The sequence below is a fragment of the Melanostigma gelatinosum genome (genome assembly GCF_949748355.1).
Source record: "Melanostigma gelatinosum genome assembly, chromosome: 19".
In the NCBI taxonomy this organism is placed as follows: Eukaryota; Metazoa; Chordata; class Actinopteri; order Perciformes; family Zoarcidae; genus Melanostigma; species Melanostigma gelatinosum.
Genome location: NC_136652.1, coordinates 15,272,854 through 15,294,144, shown reverse-complemented (window position 1 = coordinate 15,294,144; position 21,291 = coordinate 15,272,854). Strand labels below are relative to the sequence as shown.

The 21,291-nt window shown below is 43.9% G+C and overlaps 2 protein-coding genes across 4 annotated transcripts in view; one reads left to right on the top strand and one right to left on the bottom strand.

Annotated features, from left to right (window-relative positions):
- Window positions 1–266: 266 nt before the first annotated feature.
- On the top strand, window positions 267–8,454 carry LOC306793741 (N-lysine methyltransferase SMYD2-like). The gene is made up of 12 exons (XM_079291492.1): window positions 267–531; window positions 1,695–1,758; window positions 2,036–2,146; window positions 2,257–2,317; window positions 2,820–2,944; window positions 3,061–3,128; window positions 3,616–3,718; window positions 4,902–5,012; window positions 5,151–5,271; window positions 5,497–5,671; window positions 5,948–6,056; window positions 6,507–8,454. Exons 1-12 carry the CDS (start codon window positions 365–367, stop codon window positions 6,585–6,587), a joined length of 1,296 nt encoding a protein of 431 aa, XP_079147618.1. The 5' UTR covers window positions 267–364; the 3' UTR covers window positions 6,588–8,454.
- LOC306793740 (tyrosine-protein phosphatase non-receptor type 14-like) overlaps window positions 7,268–21,291 on the bottom strand; it is a 35,014-nt gene continuing 20,990 nt past the window's right edge. For all 3 annotated transcript variants that reach the window (XM_079291489.1, XM_079291490.1, XM_079291491.1), the window contains 16 exons: window positions 20,371–20,438; window positions 19,947–20,017; window positions 19,571–19,658; window positions 19,334–19,422; window positions 19,061–19,148; window positions 18,755–18,837; window positions 18,555–18,615; window positions 17,978–18,056; window positions 16,532–17,001; window positions 15,170–16,447; window positions 13,239–13,379; window positions 11,877–12,095; window positions 10,413–10,541; window positions 9,969–10,203; window positions 9,683–9,846; window positions 7,268–9,124 (listed from right to left, as the gene is read on the bottom strand). In XM_079291489.1, coding sequence (XP_079147615.1) covers window positions 8,996–9,124; window positions 9,683–9,846; window positions 9,969–10,203; window positions 10,413–10,541; window positions 11,877–12,095; window positions 13,239–13,379; window positions 15,170–16,447; window positions 16,532–17,001; window positions 17,978–18,056; window positions 18,555–18,615; window positions 18,755–18,837; window positions 19,061–19,148; window positions 19,334–19,422; window positions 19,571–19,658; window positions 19,947–20,017; window positions 20,371–20,438 — 3,392 coding nt within the window. In that variant the 3' untranslated portion in view covers window positions 7,268–8,995. The remainder of the gene's footprint in view (window positions 9,125–9,682; window positions 9,847–9,968; window positions 10,204–10,412; window positions 10,542–11,876; window positions 12,096–13,238; window positions 13,380–15,169; window positions 16,448–16,531; window positions 17,002–17,977; window positions 18,057–18,554; window positions 18,616–18,754; window positions 18,838–19,060; window positions 19,149–19,333; window positions 19,423–19,570; window positions 19,659–19,946; window positions 20,018–20,370; window positions 20,439–21,291) is intronic.

Sequence of the window (21,291 nt, the reverse complement as noted above, 5' to 3'; positions counted from 1 at the left end):
CTGCAAGTGCACAGTTTATTTGCGAACATAGGTTTGTTTGACTTGGTGATTTAGGGTTTATCCACAGTGGGATTATGACCTGGGATTCTTGGTGCATGTCATTTCCTGTCCTCTCTCCCTTACTGGATTTAATAATTAATTAAACAACAATACTAAAACAAGGAACCACTCGGCAAGTTGCAATTTTTCATTCATCCTACTTCGGCGAAATCCAAGTGTGGTTCCGCCAACACTGACGCATGCGCGCGCTCCGGCAGACAGGGGCACACTTCGTATCAGAGGGTATCCACCTTAACGGGACAACTCCCGGGTCCTTGTGAGTGAAGAGTCACTGCGGAGGAAGACGAGCGAAGAAGGCGCTGTGATGGGCAGCATCGCGGGACTCGAGCGCTTTGACAGTCCGGGTAAAGGACGAGGTCTCCGCGTGACCAGACCCTTTAAAGTGGGAGAGCTGCTGTTCTCCAGCCCGGCGTATTCTTGTGTGCTGTCAGTGAAGGAGAGAGGCCTCTACTGTGAGTTCTGCTTCACACGGTAAGTGTCCCTGCGTGCTGTGACAACGTGTTTCCTTTTCTCTCTCAGCGTTGCTTGATAGTTCATAAATAGTTTCATTTGCCTGTCTCACAACCCCTGTTGGTGATACCTGGCATCACGTGACGCTAATCGATTGACCCACGAGCCATATCCTCTGTTTTGACCGTATTGACCAGCAAACACACACACACGCACACACACACACACACACACACACACACACACACACACACACAGAGCACCATATTATGCTCTTTGTCATACAAATGACATGAAATCTGTGTTCGGATACAGTCTAATTGTTGAGAAACAAACTTCAACGGTTGATAAATCAACATATCAGTATTCAGTATGCAAAGGTATGAAATCAGTCTTTTGATTTGGGAATATTCTGTAAGGTCCATTGCGGATGATTTACATTGAAGCTGCTATAATTTGTCCTTTCTGAATCCATGCTGTTGCTTTCATGGTCGGACTTAAAACTGAGAAGTTGCTGAAGTCTAATTATGTGCACAGTTTGGATTCTGTAAAATGACAATTTTTCTATTGTCCCTATCAGGTGAAGAGCCACGAGCCTAGAAGAACTCTGCAGATACAGTCACATACAACACATTGTTAGGGAATCAATGATGTTTTCATACATGCTCACTTCAGTTGATACTGCGTGTAGAGTAGACACGCACTTGACATCAGGTAGTTTGCTCCCAGCCAATCGTGTCCACCAACCACGAAGCAGCTTGTTAGACTTGGCCCGCCCCCTACCGACACTCTCAAAATGAAATGGCTGGGCTTTTTCTTTACTTTCCAATGTGGTGGCGAGAGACAGCTGGTCAGTCATAAGGTCAGCTCTATTAATACCACAGAATGTTTGAAAGCGCTTCGTTGCAGCAGTTCCGACTGGCCAGCAGCAACTGCTGCTTCTTCTTTCAGAGCAATGGAGCAGGATATTTACACAAGCAGCGAGATACTCAAATACAAGTACATATACTCACATACAGATATACGTTCACAGCATTGAAGTCTGATATCTGCAGATCCATCTTTGTATGCAGGTTCGACATACTCTGAGCTATGATGTCTGAAGTAAATTATACAAGGAAGTGTATACACATGCTGTTTACTGTCCATGAACTAATAAACCCTGTTTTCTGTTTCATACATAGGAAAGAGAAGTTGGCGAGATGTGGGAAGTGCAGGAAAGCCTCCTACTGCAGTGTGGAATGCCAGGTAGGACACAGTTGGGGGAGGGACAGAAAGACTCCGTCATGTAATGTGAAAGATATTGGACCTTGTTTTGCCGTTTTATAAGTTCTACCCATTTTTCATTCATCTTTTTATTTAGTTTTCTGGTGTATAAGGAGCACGTCACAACCATGAGTGATGATAAACTAAATGAGAGAATGGAGAAGATGATAAAAAATAAAAATAGTTTGCTCTACCATAGATGTTCACAATTGAATGGGCGTTAAACTAGCGGGTCGTGTGTTTGTGTGTTTGTGTGTAGAGAGCGGACTGGGCCATGCACAAGCTGGAGTGCTCTGCCATGAATGCATTCAAGGAGAAGTGGTGCCCATCAGAGATATCTCGCCTGGTGGCCCGGATCCTCGCCAAGAAGGTTGGACAGTTAATAAAAGACAACACATCATTTTCGCGTTTTTTCTCTTTCTGGCACGCACTGTGGTTCATTGAGGTCATTTCTCTGTTAATCATGCCTCTTTTGTACAGAAAACGCAGAAAGAAAGATGTGTTTCTGAGAAGATCTTGCTCATTGAGGAGATACAATCACGTGAGTAATCGTCCTTTACACACATGCATGATTTTCGTTTGTGATTTGTCTTCAATTGCTCTTTGGGGAAACATGTACACCTCTTTAGACCGCTCTTCATCTCTGCTTGAGGCTAGAGGCTATTTTAGCAGCAACTAGTATAACACACCCGAATCTCCGACTGGCTGTTGCTCATATCACTTCAACACCAGATATGAAACAGGTTCACAGCGTAATGCGTAACAGCCAGTCACAATGTCACAATGCCAAGAGATTGATTGTGAGAGATGGTAAATCATAAACATTTGAAGACAAACTGTGCAGGTTTTGCTCAGAGGTAGCTTTGAAAAGCAGCAAGACTCTAGACATGGTCAATTGTTTTGTGCAGATAAGATTTCCTACAAATTACCCAAACTAGTATTTCATACAATAAAGGAAATCATGCATACTACGCTTGGTTAATACAAGTTTTAAAAAACACACATTTGATCAATCAAAATATCTATCCCTCCTCCTGTGACAGACGTGGAAGACGTAGATAATGAGAAAAGAGAGCTGAACGAGGCAGATGTTGCCGGACTGCATCGTTTTTTCTCCAAACATTTGGAGCTTCCCGGCCATAAAGACCTTCTCACACTCTTCTCCCAGGTACCACACACACACGCATGTAAATGCCTGCCAATGAAAACATCTGTAGATTCTTACTCTTTGTCTTTTTTTTTTTTCTTGTTTTCTTTCTCTTTCCTGTGTCATTTATTCAACAGGTTGCCTGTAATGGTTTCACTGTAGAGGACGATGAACTGTCCCACATGGGTACTGCACTCTACCCAGAGTAAGAAGGAAAACTCACATGCATATGAGCACATTTTCATTCTGTACAGGCACAGTACATATCAGGGCATTCTCTCCCTCCCTGCACAGCTTATTTTGTGTTTCTCAATGTCTCTTTTCTCTCAGTGGCTTCTTTGGACATGTGTTAGTTCCCTCATTATATTTTGGGACATTGGTTCATTTAATTTGGACTTAAAAAACATACTGCAGAGGGACAGCCATGTTATTCCATTCGTGTGGTGGTAAAATCGTCGCCCTGCTGTGGCTGAGGCTGTTAAGTTAAAAAAAAAAAAAGGCTGTGTCAGGGTGAATTTTTAAGTTTACACCCAGATAATAGGAACGTCACTAATATATTTAAGGGACCCTCATGACCGCTGTAGATAAGTTGGCACTTTTCTCTCTGCTTCTTCTTCGTCTTCTTCCATTGGAAGAAAGTCGAGAGCTTGGTTGTTCGTCTCATCTGTTTCTTTCTGTCCGTCTTTTCACAGTGTGGCACTGATAAACCACAGCTGTCTTCCCAGCGTCATCGTCACATACAACGGGACGTCGGCGGAGGTTCGGGCGGTGAAGAACATGAAGCCTGGAGATGAAGTGAGGAAAGGGGACAGCTGCAGATTAGAGGGGGTTGGGTTGAGAAGGGAGCTGTTTTTACGAGTGTGTGTGTGAAACGTCTGTGAGCTCCATTCAATTCAAATGCGGTGGTTCAGTGCGCACCGAATAGAGACAAAGAAGAATCACAAAATGACATTTAAACTAGAACAGTATGTGTGTTCTGTTAAAATGATACGATACTTCCTGGTAATCTTACAGTGATATACAGGGATTGATCAAATTTGAATGACGTGTAAGTCAGGCGTTGTTTTCGGATTGTTTTTTTGCCTCCTTGAGTTTAAAGGAATAATTCAACATTTTGCCAATGTGCCTTTTCACTTTCATGATGGAAGAATTAGAAAGATACCACTCTCCACGATTAACTTAGCTTAGCATAGAGACTAGAAACAGGGAGCTTCAGCTCGCAAATGTGAAAAAAATCACTTGTTTTGACAATATTTTGGGGTTATTTGCTGGACACAGTAACTTCCTGGAGTCTTGTCATCGGTATAAGGTTGCAAGGCAACCGAAACACTGTGGGGATCAGGTTGTTCCAGTTCCTTTGGACAGAGTCAGGTTAGCTGTTCCCTGTTTCCAGTCTTTGTGTGAATAAAATGTAAAAGCCTGCTGTGGTTAGCTTTGTATTAACCGTACAGACATGAGAGTGATATCAATCGTCTCCTTTCACTCAACAAAAAAGCAAATGATCATATTTCTCAAAATGTCAAATTATTCCGTTAGATCTTCAAACAAGCCTGATGGGTTTGTGGTTACAGTCTTTTTTTTCAACACAGGTGGCTTTGGAGTAAAACATATTATGGATGAGATAGCATCTTAAAATGGAAAAGACTCGGAGACGGAGATTGAAAGGCGAAGACAGGAGTGGGAAGGCTCTGGCATGAGCATCACTGCCGGTGTGAAGTACGCGGGCAATGACAGTTTACTTGTCAGTGTGACAAGGCAACGCTGTAGAAGAAGAGTGTGTGTGTGTGTGTGGGGGGGGGGGGAGAGACAGCTGATTCAAGAGGCCAGTGGGGTTGTTTTCAGACTGATCTTCTGACCTGCTGTTTAAAATCTATCTGGCAGCAAATTGAGACATAAAAAAAAAAGAAAGTCAAGTAATGACAGTGTTCGTTACCAGTATTTAGGATTCTGGTGTGCTGTGTGTTATTTCCACCTCTAGGTGCTCATCAGCTACATAGACCTCCTCTATCCAGCAGACGACCGCAACAACAGGCTGAGAGAGTCCTATTACTTCACCTGTGACTGCCAGGACTGTAAAACCAAGTCCAAGGTAAGAAGTGCCGAGTGGGAAAAAAAGAAAATCATACAATCATAGAACTGGTATTATAATTCATGTGTAACAGTTAGAAACAAAACTTCATAGTTTGGTTGACTGTCATCGCATCCGTGTCCGTGTCTTCACCTCTAGGACAAGGACAAGTTGAAAGTCCGGAAGCGGAGTGACCCCATAGAGCCAGAGGTCGTCAGCAACATGGTGCGGTACGCCAGGAAAACCATCAGAGAGTTCCGGGCTCTCAAACACATAAAGAATATCCTCTCACGAAGTAACACCGTCTCTTGTGTTGTACAACACGAGATCTGCACTTTGAATTGAATGCAGGGAGACCTGCAGGTAGGTTTAGTGCTGGTGAAGCGTTCTTAAGCGGACGTTATTATTCTGCCAAGACCCTAAAACATCTGATTATAGGATCAGAGGCCCTTCCATGTTTCAGTAAAAGCTCAGCTTGTTTTGACAGTCCTTGACTCTGTGGCACCCCCTAGTGAGTTGCTGGAGATATGCGAACAGAGCCTGGAGGAGATGGGAGCCGTCTTTGATGACGCCAACGTCTACATGCTCCACGTGATGTACCAGGCCATGGGGGTCTGTCTCTACATGCAAGACCCATACGGAGCTCTCCGGTACGGCGAGAACATCATCAAACACTACAGGTGACTAAGCAACAGATGCTCGTAGATTGCATTGTGGGAATTGTAGGTCTCAGTGTTTTTTTTTTTTTAGAGATTAACCCATAGGAACTAAATGTCAGGATGTCTTTGCCTCCGTTTGTTCAATTTGACATCTTTTTAATCTGTCTCGTTCACGTCCATCCATTTCTGAAAGAACATTTCCTTTGAAAAACAGAGTAAATGTTCATGCCATCATCTTTGCTCGTTAAAAGCAATGATTTAAGTCTAATCAGCATGTACGCTCTCTTTCCAATGCAGCAAGTTGTATCCCCCCTACTCTTTGAATGTGTCCTCCATGTATCTGAAGTTGGGCCGACTGTACATGGGCCTAGAGAGGCACTCAGTGGGCGTCAGCGCTCTCAAGAAGGTAACATGCACTGCTGACCTTTCACATCAGACTTTTATTCTCCAATACAACAGCTGCAAGGAACTTTATACCAAGTGAATAAAAGCAAATACTAGGGAATCACTTCAAATGTCACGACATTAGTTTTGGTTCAGATACTAAAAGCTTTTCAAATACCTTACTTACCTTTGACAAAACCAAAGAAACCGTCTTCTCAAGCAGCCATTCAATAACTTCACCGAAATAGAATTTGGTGTGAAATTTAATTCGGAAACTGTCTATCAAGGAACAAGCAACGATTATTGAGCATTTAAATGCCAACTTGGCAGTTTTCATCACGCATTGCTACGAGACACAGTTTCAGTTGGTACCAAAAAGGGAGTGAGGTTCGATATACCCAGCGCTAGAAATCACGTACATACTTGCATGCTGTATAATGCGTTTAATCTATGTTTGTTTGTGTGTGTACAGGCAATGGCCATCATGGAGGTGGCTCATGGGAAGGATCACTTCTACTTGACAGAGTTGCGCAAAGAGATGGCACAAAAATGAGCAGAAAGTAAAGAAATGATGTGGCGTGGCTGGCCCCCGAGGGACTGCAAACACTCCTTTGATTAGGAGCTTTACAGAACTGGAAGCACTTTCTATTCTTTTTGGTACTGAAGCAAAGATAGAGAGCATTCATGTTTTTATGCAAAGTTGAATGCATTCAAATCTTTTTGGGATTTTCAGATGTTGTACTCTTTATATCAGTGTTGTGTATCTAAGAATTTATTCGTTTGTTGAACGCAAGATATGTTTGTGCCGAGCATGCATTTAATGTGAAAATCTGACATTGTGAACACAATTGTTGACTGAGGTTGAGCATAAGATTATCCCAAAGTGTTAATGATTTCATGCTTGTTGTGGCTTGTGACTGACACGTCAGCTGGACCCTGTCATCCATCAGAGTGGAGTTGTTGACATGTGTGTGTGTGTGTAAGGGGGCAACAAAATCCCTGTCAGCCAATCAGGACAGCTGCCTCACCACAAGGGTCCTATTAAAGCTGTGGAATGTACCCCAATCACAATGGAGGGCTGGTACTCACACAGTGCTCATGCAAACACAGTGCTCTGCACCAATACATGTCTCCAGCACTGCGAGAGAAACCCTCTCCAACATACGCACATCATTACCAAGAAATGGAAATTATTACAATAAATCCAAAATAAATGAATTTGTGTCCACGGTGTTAAAGAAAATAAGGCTTTATTGCATAATGAGCAAGTACGACAGCTTCATACATGTCTGGGGACAGAAAAACAAAAGGCTTGATGCACTGAAAACGCATATACAAAACATATGTACACAAACTTTGAAAGTTATTTGGGAGTTTTGCCAAAAGAGAAAATGAAGGGGAAAAATTAAATATAAACAAACAGTGGAATGCCGTGTGAGGAAATACCGTCACGAAGAGAACAGAAGTGCAACAAAACACTTATATGTCAAGAGAGCATAAAGCTTTTACTTATTTGAGAATATATACATTAAAATATAAAAATGCATGCATAGTTTATTATGTTGCGGTATTTTTAGGGTACCAAGTCAAGAAAAGAAACTATATAAAACATTTGTAGAAATCGTTTTTTTCACATGCCCATTATGTACAAAGTCACTTTGGACACTTTGCATCACGATTCAGAAAAATAAAAAAAATAATATTTAAGGTAACATGTAAAAGCAAATTCTCGTGTGTAATGCTTGAGTGTAATTTTTATGAATGGGATCAAGGAACATGGCAACATATTAACGTATTGGGCTTGGATCAGATACTAAAGGATGCACATTTGTGTCACTTTTACACTATTCTTTAAAAAAATCAGTATTCTCCTACTGTTCAAATCCTTAACCGAGAGTTAGGTAAATGATATGAAATGTTTTAGTTGTTCTTATAAGAAAACACAAACTATGAAATACCAATTTAAAGATTTAATCTTTCGAGGGAAAAGCTTCTCCTGGTTTCATGTTTCAATAAGGCACAATCATTCAGTGTATCAAGACCCATTTCTCTAATGACTACGAGCTGTGAAATGATACATTTATAAATGATCCAGCTCGTTGAATGAACACTTTTTAGACTTTTGAAATGCTTTTAGGTCAGAAGTGTGAAAAGACACATTTGATCATAAGGAGCTGCAGTATTAAAATGAGCTTTGTGTGTGCTTGTTCATGTGTGTTTGCATGTGGAGGAGGATCTCAATAGAAATGAATCAAGGAAATTGGGAGCGACCCCATTGACGTTGACAAAGAAGGCTTTTTTTCCGAAAATGAAGACAAGTTCAAAAATGAAAGATGAAAGTTGACGGGGCAAGGATCAACATGCTTGTCAATGCTCCGTTCAATGGCAAAGGTGACCACAATCTTGACAGAAATAAATAAACACATTTGTTACAATGTTGCAAGTAAATATTTGCTGTATTAATCAATACTCTGTTAGAAATAAAAGCAACATTTTTAGAACAGTGATTTAAAGAATACTTTTGTTTGGCAAACTCTTTCAGAGTATAGAAAATAGTATTAATACTGCTGAGAAGTGTAGCAGGCAGGCAATCTATCCCAAATGAAAATGAAACACAAATGAACACTTGTATGAGGAAAATGCACATACATGCATTTTCCAACAGAAGGACCACGTCGAAAAAATGAAATCCATGTGGGGGGGTGAAATAACTGCTTACAAATATTAGGAGAAATGGTCGTCAATTTTTGTACAGGCCTACACAAATCCTTTCCTCCTTTGAGGTGAGGTTGTATGAAAATCCATCAGAAGTTCCATAAACTGCCACATAGAAAACTCGACGTGAATCTCTGCATCTGCTTCCAGACATCAGTTACCTGCTTCTGTTGCACAGTCCTCGTGCTAATTTGAAGTACCATTGTCGTTGTCTGGTGCCATTCTGCGACGGTCAGCGCGCCGGGCTCAGATGAGGCGGGAGTTCTTGAGGAACTGAATGAGGACCTGGTAGACAAACTTGTACTGGGAAATGGTCTGCACCATCAGCATCCTCTGCTGCCTCAGCCCGGACAACATGGTGGGAACCTCCACGGGCTGCAGGAGAGGGAAGAAGAGAGAGACTCTAAAACTAATTCCGTGCAGTAACAAGGCTACATGCGGTGTATCTTTTAGGTAACCCTGCGTCCAAAATTGTTTTAAAGGGCTAGTGTGTAGGAGTTAGGGCTTGTCTAGTGGCAGAAATGGAATATGACATTAAGAAGTATGTTTTCTTTTGTGTATTATCACCTGAAAATAAGAACCGTTGTTTTTTTTTGTTTCCTTAGAATGAGCCGTTTGTATCTGAATACAAAGTTCAAAAAAGGACAAACCCAACACTGGCTCTATGTAGGGCTATTCATGTTTTTGCGTCTGCCACTGCAGTTCTTCTACGTGCTTGGCACACGGGAGAAGTTTCTGTCGGTTGCAATCTGCAACCTCACCGCTAGATGTCGCCAAATCCTACAGACTGGCCCTGTACGTCACACAGCCTGCATCTTGATGGGCAACTTCGTGATTTACAAAATGACCGACTTGTATGTTTTTCAGCCCAAAAAGTGATACTTGAGACATGACTGCCCATTCAAACTCATTGCAGACTGTAAGTCCACCCACCTCATTGTGCTCCAGGCAGCTGATCATGAGCTCAGTGAGGAAGACCACTCCGGTGCGACCCACCCCGGCACTACAGTGAACCACCACGGGAGGATTGAGGCTCTTCGAGGTGTCCAGCATGGAGTTGGTGTGTCTCCTTACAGACTGGATCTCCTCCAGGTAGGCTGCAGGAAAGAAGATGGAAACAAACTGTAAAAAGACATTAAACAATGACCGTATACTGATTGTTTCATCACTTTTTGTTGTGTCTTAAAATTTCACACAAACTGATAATGGTGACACTCACCGAGGAATCCCTGGACATATTCGGGACAGCCCTGCTCAGGCCAGTCAGTGTACTGCAGGTGCCAGACTGTCCTCTCCTGGCCAGACAGCAGGTGTTTCACCTTTAACCCCGTGGTGGCGTAGCAGCCCGAGTCGGTGCGGAATTTGGTGGTCACCTTAAACTTGCCATGAGTGGCCGAGTTGTGTTTGGAGCCCAGTTTGGGCCAGTAGCGGTGACTCTTGGATCGGCCACCCTCCTGGATGGAAGAGAGGGAGAAGATGGGAGGATGAGGATAGAAAAAAAAAGAGGAAGAAGGGGATGAGGGAAAATATATGATGAGCTCGAACATTCATACACAAACACAAAAGAGACACACAATCACTGCCATCCTATTTTTCACACAGGCAGATGCCAGCTGTCTGACGCTGAAAAATATCCACATCTGAGTGTGCCGTGTGTGTGTACCTCCTCAGCAGTAACCATGGCGATGACGTTGACCCCCTGCTCCCAGACCATCTGCCAGAAGTCGGCACAGGTGTTGGCTAGAGGGCCCTGGGTGGCAATGTAGTGCCACTCCTCCCCTCTGATCATCACCTGGGAAAACACACACACACACACACACACACACACACGTAAAGAATCAATTAGTGCATGTGGAGATTACAATGACTGCAGTGCAAATAACAATGAACCTACACATGAATAAATAAGCTAAACTGCTTACTAACAACCACATTTGACTTAAATAAAAACGCACATTAGCCAGAAGTGAATGACTTTCTAAATATATTCAATGTTAAGCGCTTATTTATACATAGACAATATTCTCATCCACCACTGGAGGGCAGTATAAACATCATTGTTATCCACAGTTTGATTCTTTTCTCTCATGTATAAAACCCTTCTTTGGCTTTCTGTTGCTTTCCCTCATTAACAATCACAAAGGCCACACACAGCACTGAAAAACTTCCCATCTTCAATGAACTCCAAACCACGTAGATTTTAGAGTGCCATTACACAATGAACATGTCCCAGCTAATTCCTCAGGCCGCCTCGTGACTGTAAACACTGTATTAAGAGATGGATAGGGAATAAACAAGGTCTTTTGTTCTGTGGCAGCTACCTTAAATGACGGGGAAAGTAAGAGGGTTACACCGTGATAGGCGGCGACTCAGTGCTGCTTTGGTGAAATGCAAAGTCATGCACACACACAAGCTTGTGCACACATTGCTGTTTGCAACTAAGCATGAACAGAACGCTTGTGAGAGCAGCTCAGGTTGACTTAAGAGGGTTTGGAGTTTGGATCACATTCTTTGGGAATTCCACAAGCTCTGTGAGCTTAAAGGCACAAACAGCCTTCAACAGATCCCTTTCATCCTTTTCCTCCGAGCCATTCGCTGCTCAGGAATGACCACAACAAAGACGAGCAGAGAGCTGAAAGTGTGGAGTTTATGCTCTGTGTTTTAATTTGATGGCGTGTGATGTGGGTGTTGCAAAGCATTTAGAGACCGTAAAACTGTGATCAACTGCAGCCAAACACATAAACTTTAAACGCGTTGGTAAAACAGACAAATTAAATAATAGAATATTTCACAGTCAATCCAGGCCGTCATGTTGACAATGTACACATCCAATGTTGTATGATCTTATCCATCTGTGGGTGTGTTTCCATGCACATTTTAGATTTGCATATGAAAAATGCAGACATTTGAATGGAAAACTGATTTATGCGTCATGAATATCCCCCCCCAAAAATAGTACGTCGTGTATTGGACGATATTGCACACACAAAAAGACCTCCCTGCCTTCCATGATTTAAAACAGTGAAAGCATCACATGAATTAGATAAAAGTCTGGATTACAAGGTAGGTGCTGTAATCATCACTTAAATTCCTTTTTAACATTTTACCCTTGACCCCTCGAGCACACCTTGATATGCGAGGCATTGATGTAGCCCGTGTTGTTCTCTTTGTTTGGCACAAGCTCGACCCGATTCTCTTCGTAAGGAACGACGTCACGGAAGCGGTTGCGCTCCGTGTTTTCGGGCAGCGTTGCTGTGGTGAGAACACAGTCCGCCCTCTTCTTGAGCACCTGCTCATACTCAGTGAAGACCCGCTCCTCTTCCAGCTTCAACTCCAAGGTCTTACACTGGACAGACGGAGAGAAAAGGAAAGAGAGAGGAGGAGGAGGAGGAGGGGGGGGGGGGTGTTGGTTATTCACATCATTCAGAGGTTTCTCTTTCAGTTCACAAGGGGCTTTCTATTCGTTTACATTCCACCACGCCGAAGAGACTATTCAGACCAGAAGAATCCAGAAATCTCCTTCTAATATATACGTCAACATTTCTAAACTCTCGTCAGCACGCACAGCTGAATGCTGACTTCAACATCAAAGAACTCAAAGCATGTGCAATGCATCAACAAAGCTGTGAAAACAGCATAATATGCAGTGGTGGCATTCATTCTAATGGGGGCACATGTTTATTAGGCCAGTCATGTTTGAGGAGGGCAGCATCTCTGTCTCGCTCTCTCTTTCAATCGCTTTCTGTGCGGCTCGCTGGCTCTCCGTCGGGTCACATTCTTAGCATACCAACGGGCCTAGAGGCGATAAGCACCACCATGCCACGCGTTCCACAGCCCACTTAGGGCTTGCCCCCTTTAGCTTAGCAACAGTCTGGACAATGGCTGGGTTTCACACCTCCACATTCAAAAAGGGAGCCAACAGACAGGATTTGCAAAACTAAATGCATTAAAATAGTGCGATTATCTGTCCATGAGTTTTATAGCGACAACCTTCAGCCAAGCTTCCTTTATCACCGCCAACAGGTGAGAAATGTGAGTTAAGAAGGTCTGATGTTAATCCTCCAATCATACAAAGACAATGTTTTACATTTAAGCCTGGAGGGTGTTTTTTTGAAGAAGAGATTCTTAAACCAGAAAAGCAGCAGTTGTAAGATTATATTTTCAGTCAAAAATGGTTTATTACCTAATGAGCAATTGTGAGCTTGTTTTGAAAAAAATGTAACTTTTCATATTAAAATGCTTATAATGCATCCCAAAAGGTTTGGGCAGAGTACAATCTACTGAAATATAGCAGCAACACAAAATGAAATAATTTCAAACATAACTTTGCTTTTTTTTAAAGTTATCTATCAATCAACAGCACATATTGTCAAACTGAAGAAACAAACAAAAAATGGCATTTGCTTCGTGATACACAATTAAACACATGAAATATTAGAAACTCGAGCAACTCCACATATATTTAACAAAGTAAGAGCAATCGTCTTACCCGCTCGTCAGTAGCAGCCTTGGCACTTTCGTCTGCAGGACTCTCGGAGGCAGGCATGCGGGCCACGTAGAGGCCGTTGAGCGCAGCCATCATCAGCGGCCTCTTCATGGAGTCCACAGACATCTTCTGTCTTTCCAGCGTCTTCAAGAGAGAGGAAAATCCTGGTGTCATGGGTACAGGTACCGGCAGCATTGCAAGACTGACTGACTGACCTGCACTGGCCTCAAAACGGTCAGCACGCACATGTGAGTGTTTCAAAGTGGGTGGGGAGATTTAACGTGCATATGAGCGTGTGTGTGTGTGTGTGTGTGTCCTGTTTGTAGGGCAAACCTGGCCGTACCAATCCACTTGTATTCTGTCCAAAGGTGTGAAGTAAAAAGCCCTGAATGTAGAGCCTATGAATCGTAGACTTGCAGCTTGAACCTTCACCCTTCATTCTTTTATTCCCACCTACCTATTTGGCCTCCTTTCTTCCTTAAAGAACACACTCTGTCACCCGGTCTTTTTTCCTCTCGAACACGCTAGCCAAAGTCTGACCCACATTGCCCGGTCCCTACTTCCTCCAAGGATTACCTCAGCTAATCTCTGCTGCTATTAAACCCCCAGGACAGCTCCACCTCCTTCCTTCCCTGTGGGACGGTCAAAACAACAGCTTGGGGGTCACCAGGGGTGTCCTCTAGATATGAGATAAACCAGCTGAGGGATAACTGTCTCGGACTTTGAATTTCATTGACTCGCTGTAAACCGCCGGCCACACCAGGTCACTCTTGAACAGGGAGGTTTCTCTCAATTTAGTGAGGCGATTATTTGATTTGACTCTGGTGCTGTGTCAAATGTTTGTGCCTTAACAAGAATACCCAACCCAAAGAATAATCTGAGGGATTTATAAAAGGTTTCAGCAGCCTGGGGGGACTCGGAGCCTAGTGCTACCCTCTCAGGTGCTGAACCCGGATTACTGCTAATCAGGAGCTATGAAGCTAGCTAGCAAACAACAGACTGAAATATTTTGAACTGTATCAACATGGAGGGGGTTCTTTTGTCTAGTACAGGACGATGTGCTGCATTGAAGTTTCTGTTGAATTCCTTTTATGTGTCAAGATCTGGCATCGTGTTTAAAGCGTTCTGTAACATCACTAATAAACAATGACATGTTTATTTTGATTGATACAATTAATGCTTGTACACAGAAATATTTTCATGTGTGTCATATTCACATACATGTATACATACACACATACATACATATATCATAATATTGACTGTATATTAAATATTGATTTTGTTCCCGTCTTTTTAATTATATATTCATCTATCTATATCATAGCATATTATTATATTTATTCTGGTCTTCCCCATTTTTTTATTTTCATGTGCTCATATTATTACTGACGATATTATATTACTGAAAATATTCAATTACAATTTGTCATTATTTCTGACAATTTTATTATGTTATTGTGACACACACACACACACACACACTTCTCCCATACAATGACTACATGATGTTTGCTGGCCTGTATTCACTGTTCTTGTCATCGTCTTGTTGTTCTGTTTATGTACGTACGTATTGTCCCTTGTCTTGCAATAAAAAAAATATATATATATTTCCATGGATTGTGTTATTATTTTACTTTACACCAGAAATTCTCTGAGCCCAAACTGTCATCTTCAAATTTTGTCCAAAAGATATTCTATATAGATTGCAATAATATACTAAAACCATAATACTTCACATCTGAAACGTTGGAAGCACCAGTGTTTGCCGGTTTTGGGGGAACATTGTTGTCATATTATGTCAATTGACAAATCAATTAATTAACTTACCATTTCAGCAGTGATAAATAGCATGTATTATTAAAAAACTGATTGTTGGCACTAGCATGAAATAAAAGAAGTCAAGGCATTGAATGACTGAAGGATTATCTTACCCTCTGAGCGATCTCCCGCTCCACGATGCTGTCCTCTAAGGAGAACATCTCCGACACCGGCCTCTCTTTGACCGGCTCCTTCCTCACCCTCTCCTTCACACTTGTCAGGTCTGGTTCTGAAATGGATGGACCTAAAACCGCCCCATTCACCCCACCCTGGTCCCCTCGGGTCAGTGTCCCAACAGCACCTGCACCACCACCACATCCAGGCCCGCCGCCACCTGGGCTCTGCCCAGCTTTGTGCGCTCTGCCCTGGGCTTGGTTTGGGTCCATTGTTCCCTGGTTGCTCTGTGGTCCTTGATTATGGTTGTGGTGGGTAGTGTGGTTGTGACTGTGGCTGCGGATTTGAGCATTGCTAGGAGGTCTAGGAGGACCAGGGTACTCTGGAGGGGGTTTGTTAGGCAGCTTGGCCAGAGCAGCCTGGAGCTGAGCGCTAATGCTGATGTCCTCATTGAGACCTGGGATTTGAACATCCAGCTCAGGCCTCTCCTCTTCCTCTTCCTCCTCTTCTTCACTCTCACTACTGTGTATGAGCATGGTGGCATTGGAGAGAGTCTTTTGATGCTGATAGGCCACTGCCTCAGGTGGTGTTGCAGAAGACGGAGGTGATTTCTGGGCAGGCATCTGCATGGGCAACTCTTGGAGCTGTTGAGGTGGAGGCTGAGGTTGTGGCTGAGGAATGGACTGAGGCTGAGGGGGCATTACATGTTCTCTGAGAGTATTCCTCCGATGAAGGGGAGCATTTATGCTCTTCATCACAATGCCCTCCATCCCTCCTCCTCCTCTCATGCTGCTGATCACCTCCATGCTGTGTCTCTTGCCCAGGGTGGAGCGGTGCTTAGCAGCTGCAGTTAATGGTTCACTAACCTCCTGAAGGGACTGGTGCACCACAGCCGAGCTGTCCGGCTGGAAGGTCTTGACCGACAGCTGCACCATGCGGGTAACCAGCTCTGGACTGCTTCCCCCCATGCAGCGGTGACGGTGGCTGGCCAGGTCTGGCGTGCTGGTGGCTGGGCGGAAGGAGCTGGAAGGGTAAGGTGGAGGAGGGCGCGACATGTGGTTTCTCAGCATGTTAGCTGTAGCTGCATAGCTTCCCGCATTGTTCCCCTGTTGTTTGGTATTCGCCAGCTCAGGCGTGCTGACCGTGTGAGAGATGGAGCTTCCTACACCTCCACCCCCACCCCCGCCTCCATTAACGCAGGGTGAATGACAAGGGCCCTGGCTGCTGGCTGGTCCTCCCTGATGAGGGCCATGGGACACTGGCTTACTGTAGCTGATCTGCAAGGCAAACATTTAAAGTAAAACAGTGTGAGACACGAGCAATACATTTAACGATCTCAAACACAGATAATTCACCTCTACCTGTTTGCCGTAAGGTCCCGGGCTAGGCCCCAGGCCATGATAAGGGCCCCTCTCCCTCATCTCTGGCTGGCTATACACCAGAGCCTCAGGCTGGCGGTAAGCACAAGCATTGCTGATGTTCAGACTGCGCAGCGATTGGCTGTGGAGGTCATGGTGAGCGGGGAGGATGCGTCGCTTCTGCCGCATGACAGCATCATACTCGGGCGTGGGCCGGTAGGACGGAGCAATGATGGCGCTGTGGCGGTGGCTGGGGATGTAGTCGGGGCGCATGAGCTCGCTACCGGGGATGCTGAGGTTGGAGGACATGGGAGAGGGTGGGACGAAAGTCTGGGACTGATTGAGCGAGCTCAGGCTGGGGCTGCTGTACATGCTTCCATTGGGCACGGTACCGTTACGAAAGGGAAAGTCCACCGGGCAGCGGTCCAGACTCGTCTCTGACTTGTAGTAGGGATCGTCATGGAAGATACTGTCTAAAAACCAAAAGAGGGAGGAAGAAGGAATGAAAATGCTGTTTATTGTAACAGTTAACACAGTGGAGAGTGTTCGATCTAACAAAACAAATGGAAAATCAAGCCTCTCTCTTGATTGACAAATAATATCAGGAAAAAAGGGGATCATAATTTCCTAAAAGTCAATTCCAAACCTACAGTTCAGTGTAGTTCTGGAGTAGTTCTGGTGTTTTCCAGTGTTTTGATTTACGGTCATGAGCAGTAAACAGTATTTGTGGCACCCTCAAGGTGTTTCTGATGTGGCAAAAAATGATCACGGGTTGGGTCTGGTTCACTGCAGTACCGACCACATTTGAAACAATTCTGAATATTTCCTCCCATTCGTTAACCAACTTCGAACAGGAAAGATTTGGAATATTTTCGTCCCACCATGGAGAAAGTGGTATGCATGTGATTCCTCTTCACTAAACAAATAGAGCATTCTCTCATGTGAAACTATCTCAAGCCCACAAGCAGGCAGACTTGCAGACATAATCTCCGTCCACACAAACGGAGAGTGATGCCTGAGGTCACACTACAAAACGATCTCACACCCACGCAAGGCAGCACACCCAGAATGCTTTTTCCACTCGCTCGGTTTTACTTATGAGTGAAGCTCCTCGGATTATAACGCCTACTGAGTGTGTGAACATGTCAATGAAAGAGGGAAAATGAGGTCACTGCTCTCTGCACCCCAAACGTTGGGCTCTAATTGGCTGGGAGATGGTTCAAAATACAAACGGGCTGTGAGTCACACGGCTGACAGGAAAGACACAATTAGCTCCATTGAACTGCTTCGGATATCATCAGGGAGGCTAAAATCTTAAATCACACTGCGGTCACAGCAGACTTGAAATGACTCTAAATGTGTTTGTCTGTGTGTGTGTGTGTGTGTGGGTGTGTGTGTGTGTGTGTGTGTGTGTGTGTGTGTGTGTGTGTGTGTGTGTTTTACACGTACCTTGGGAGCTCTGTGTGTCCTGATAATGCTCTCCATACTGGGAATGCATTGACTGGAAGTTACAGGACTGGGGCCGCGGCTGAGTGAAGAAACACATTCAATGCAATTAAGAAGGAGCAATTCATTTTTATACTCCATTGAAATTGTGCATATCGTAAAACAAGCTGCGCGGCGACTCAGATCTACTCTAGGAGCTGTGCAGTCTGAGAGACAGCTGAGCACTCGAGTGGACTGACTGAACAGCTATTGTGCCACATTTAGCCAAGCCATTGTCTGGCCAGCAGGGAGGGAGACGCACAAATCACTGCCTTCATTGTCGCACCGGAAATCAGACCAAGCAACACCCATGCAAACTTTCCAACAACACCCACCACACCACCAAGGCATGTTAAAACCAAGGCTCCATGGCACAATTAGGTGCAGCCCCGAGTGGGAGAGCAGGGTCACATCTCTAACCACAGCCGTTTCTGTCTTCCCTCAAAAGTTCTCCCTCTGCCCCCTGCCTTCTCTGGTCTCATTGAGTGTCAAACCAGTGATAATGAACCATAACAAAGCAAGCAAAGGATGCCGACGGTACCAGAGATTGGCGGTGGGTCCAAGTGGGTCTCCTCCGGATTGGTGCAGGTGAGTGAGTGGGCCTAAAGAGAAACAAACAAGTTTTTATTTACATAATTTATGACAGGTTGGTGATCTCTATTTTAAAAAGTTAAATGGCAGATAATCCAGGACATATGCGGTGTAAGTGTTCTGATTGGCCGTCTGCCGGCCTCGACTCACTCTGCACAGATCTTGTTCTGTTTGTAGAATTTGTGTCTGGCCGTGAAAAGACGGGCGATGTACTTGGCCATTTCCATATCCTCCTGCAGATACAAACACAGAGAGAAAAACATTGATATTTTGAACTAACACAGCAGTTGTATTTATAGAAAACCAAGACCAAATTTGCCAGCGTATTTGTATCTGTGCATGGATGTCTCGGAATGCGTTTGTGTTATTTTTATTTAAACTTCCAACTAGTAACCTTGTATAAAGCATGTGTGTGTGTGTGTGTGTACCAAGACCATCCGCAGACACAACACTCACCATGTGAAAAATGATGGTGTCGTCTCTGCTTGTTATCTCCACTGTGATGGCTGACTTGTTGTGCGCTATCGTGCCGATGTCCTTCCACCTGTCACACACACGGAAACACAAACAAATGCACACAAGGGTTGAATTTTCCCACGCAAAATTCATCATACTTTCTTACATATTCATATATTTGCATTAGCCCTGCTGCCTCATGATCACTAATAGGACGGAAATTCATACAAGCCACAAAAAACAGATCAATACGATGGAGGGTGAGGGGCTTACTTGTGGAGCATGATGGATCTGCCATTTCTGTGTTTGACAAACACCCCGATGAAGGACACACCGATGAAAATATCGTTGGTGTAGTTGTCCTGTAGAAGAAGAGTGAATATCAACAGGATTAAGTAAAGTCCTCTCACATTCAAATAAACTGGGGCGTGTGTGTGTGTGTGTGTGTGTGTGTGTGTGTGTGTGTGTGTGTGTGTGTAGGAGGCTGGGGGTGTTCTGTTATTCGTCTACCTTTGCAGGAAAGCTCTCCTGCCCAAAGCCGTCCAGTTTCTCCACCTCCTTGATGTACAGCAGCTCTGCCTCAGCGGTCTGCATTCGACTGGAAAGTACAGACAGATATAGTACCTGGTACTAGGTATCGCATCGTCTCTGAACCGTTTTTACTCGCTCTTTTTTTTCCATGTTCATGCCTGAAGCTGACTGGGCGCCCTCACATGGTAGAGCTGGCGCCCTATGTACAGAGGCTGAGTTCTTCCTGCATCAGCCCGGGGTTTGAATCCGACCCGCGGCCCTGTTCTGCATGTCATCCCATCTCTCTCCCCCCCCCCCTTTCCTGTTTATCTGACTGTAGTCATGAAGGCACAAAAAAATAAATAAAAAGGTTTACCAGTGACTCGTGTGTTCCTCAGCAACTTTCTGGGTCCACTCTTCCAGCACCTCGTCTCCATTAGGCCAGTTCTGAGGGAAAGCAAAGAAGTGAGCAAAACATCAGAAAGAGATGGAGGAGGTGAATATGAAAGGAAAGAGAAGCAACAGGTGATGAAGGCTTTATGACAGAGATGTCACAGTGAAGAACTATTTCACTAAAAACAGTGAAGCAATGTACATCAAGTAGCTGCCGATGTCACCGAGTAATATCGTGTTCCATTGATGTAATACATTTGGTATCCACTGGATCTTTATCGCTCTCTTTTCCCTGCCTGTCAATCAGCTATGCAGAGCGAAAAGGTACACAGGTGACACAAGAATGTGCGCCTTCAGGCAACACACAAAGACACACACTTTTGAACAGTGAAGGTTTGAGGACTCACCACTGGGAAGAGCACATACTCCCGGAGGAAGTCCTGCGACATGAAATGAGTGAAGTCTCCAAAGTCAGCTAGAAAATACAAACACATACGTTTTATTATCTTTTAGGGGGAAAGTCGATTTGAATGTGTATGACCACCATATTTTTTTTTAAATCACATTAGCTGAAATGTATCATCTGCAGGGTAACAGTCACACTCCAGATTGTATGAACATTGCGTATGTTTTTGTTTGCCTTCATCTGAAAAGTATTATCTGCATAAGATATGGTGAAATTGTATACATTCCTAAAGGAATGCGTGTGCCAAAGATATTAACTCATGAAGATAACATGTTCGGATAATTACAATTTCCAATAAATGATAAAGTTATTATATTTTGATACAGAGTATATTGCCGAATGTTAAATTGCTAAACAGATTAAAAAACGTTTATTTTATTGTGGCTAAAGGCTTATTTTCAAGAGAAGCAATTTGCTACCACATTATGGGGGGGGGCACATTTCGGTATATTTGAACTTTGGCTCATCGTCTTTTATTCAGAATAACATAAAAGTAGCTTAACTAGCAAACTAATTAGTCCACCACTGATCTCCCACCTGCACAACACTTCCATAACATTGTCAGGCCTCCAGATAGGGCCTTTAAGTACATCCTAAGCACTGTTCTGATGTCTGTCGGACAACGGGAGGTGTAGCGGAGGATCCTCGCCTCCCGGCAGATAAGCACCTTCCTCATACTACTAAGGCTGACCTTGGAACTAGCGATAAGCAAACTGTCTGTTTACATTCCCCCCGAGACACAGACAGCACCCAGGAACAAGACGGAGGAGATGGAGTGAGGTTGTGTGTGTGTGTGTGTGTTAAGACTGATACCAAAGGAACTCAAGTGGACTGGGCTCTCCGAGTGGTATGCAGCCATATT

Excerpts from the sequence above, each read along its gene's own strand:
- LOC306793741 (XM_079291492.1), top strand. The coding sequence starts at position 365 with ATGGGCAGCATCGCGGGACTCGAGCGCTTTGACAGTCCGGGTAAAGGA. Across the intron at positions 1,759-2,035 it reads ACTGCAGTGTGGAATGCCAG|AGAGCGGACTGGGCCATGCA; the intron begins GTAGGACACAGT and ends GTTTGTGTGTAG. Across the intron at positions 2,147-2,256 it reads CCCGGATCCTCGCCAAGAAG|AAAACGCAGAAAGAAAGATG; the intron begins GTTGGACAGTTA and ends TCTTTTGTACAG.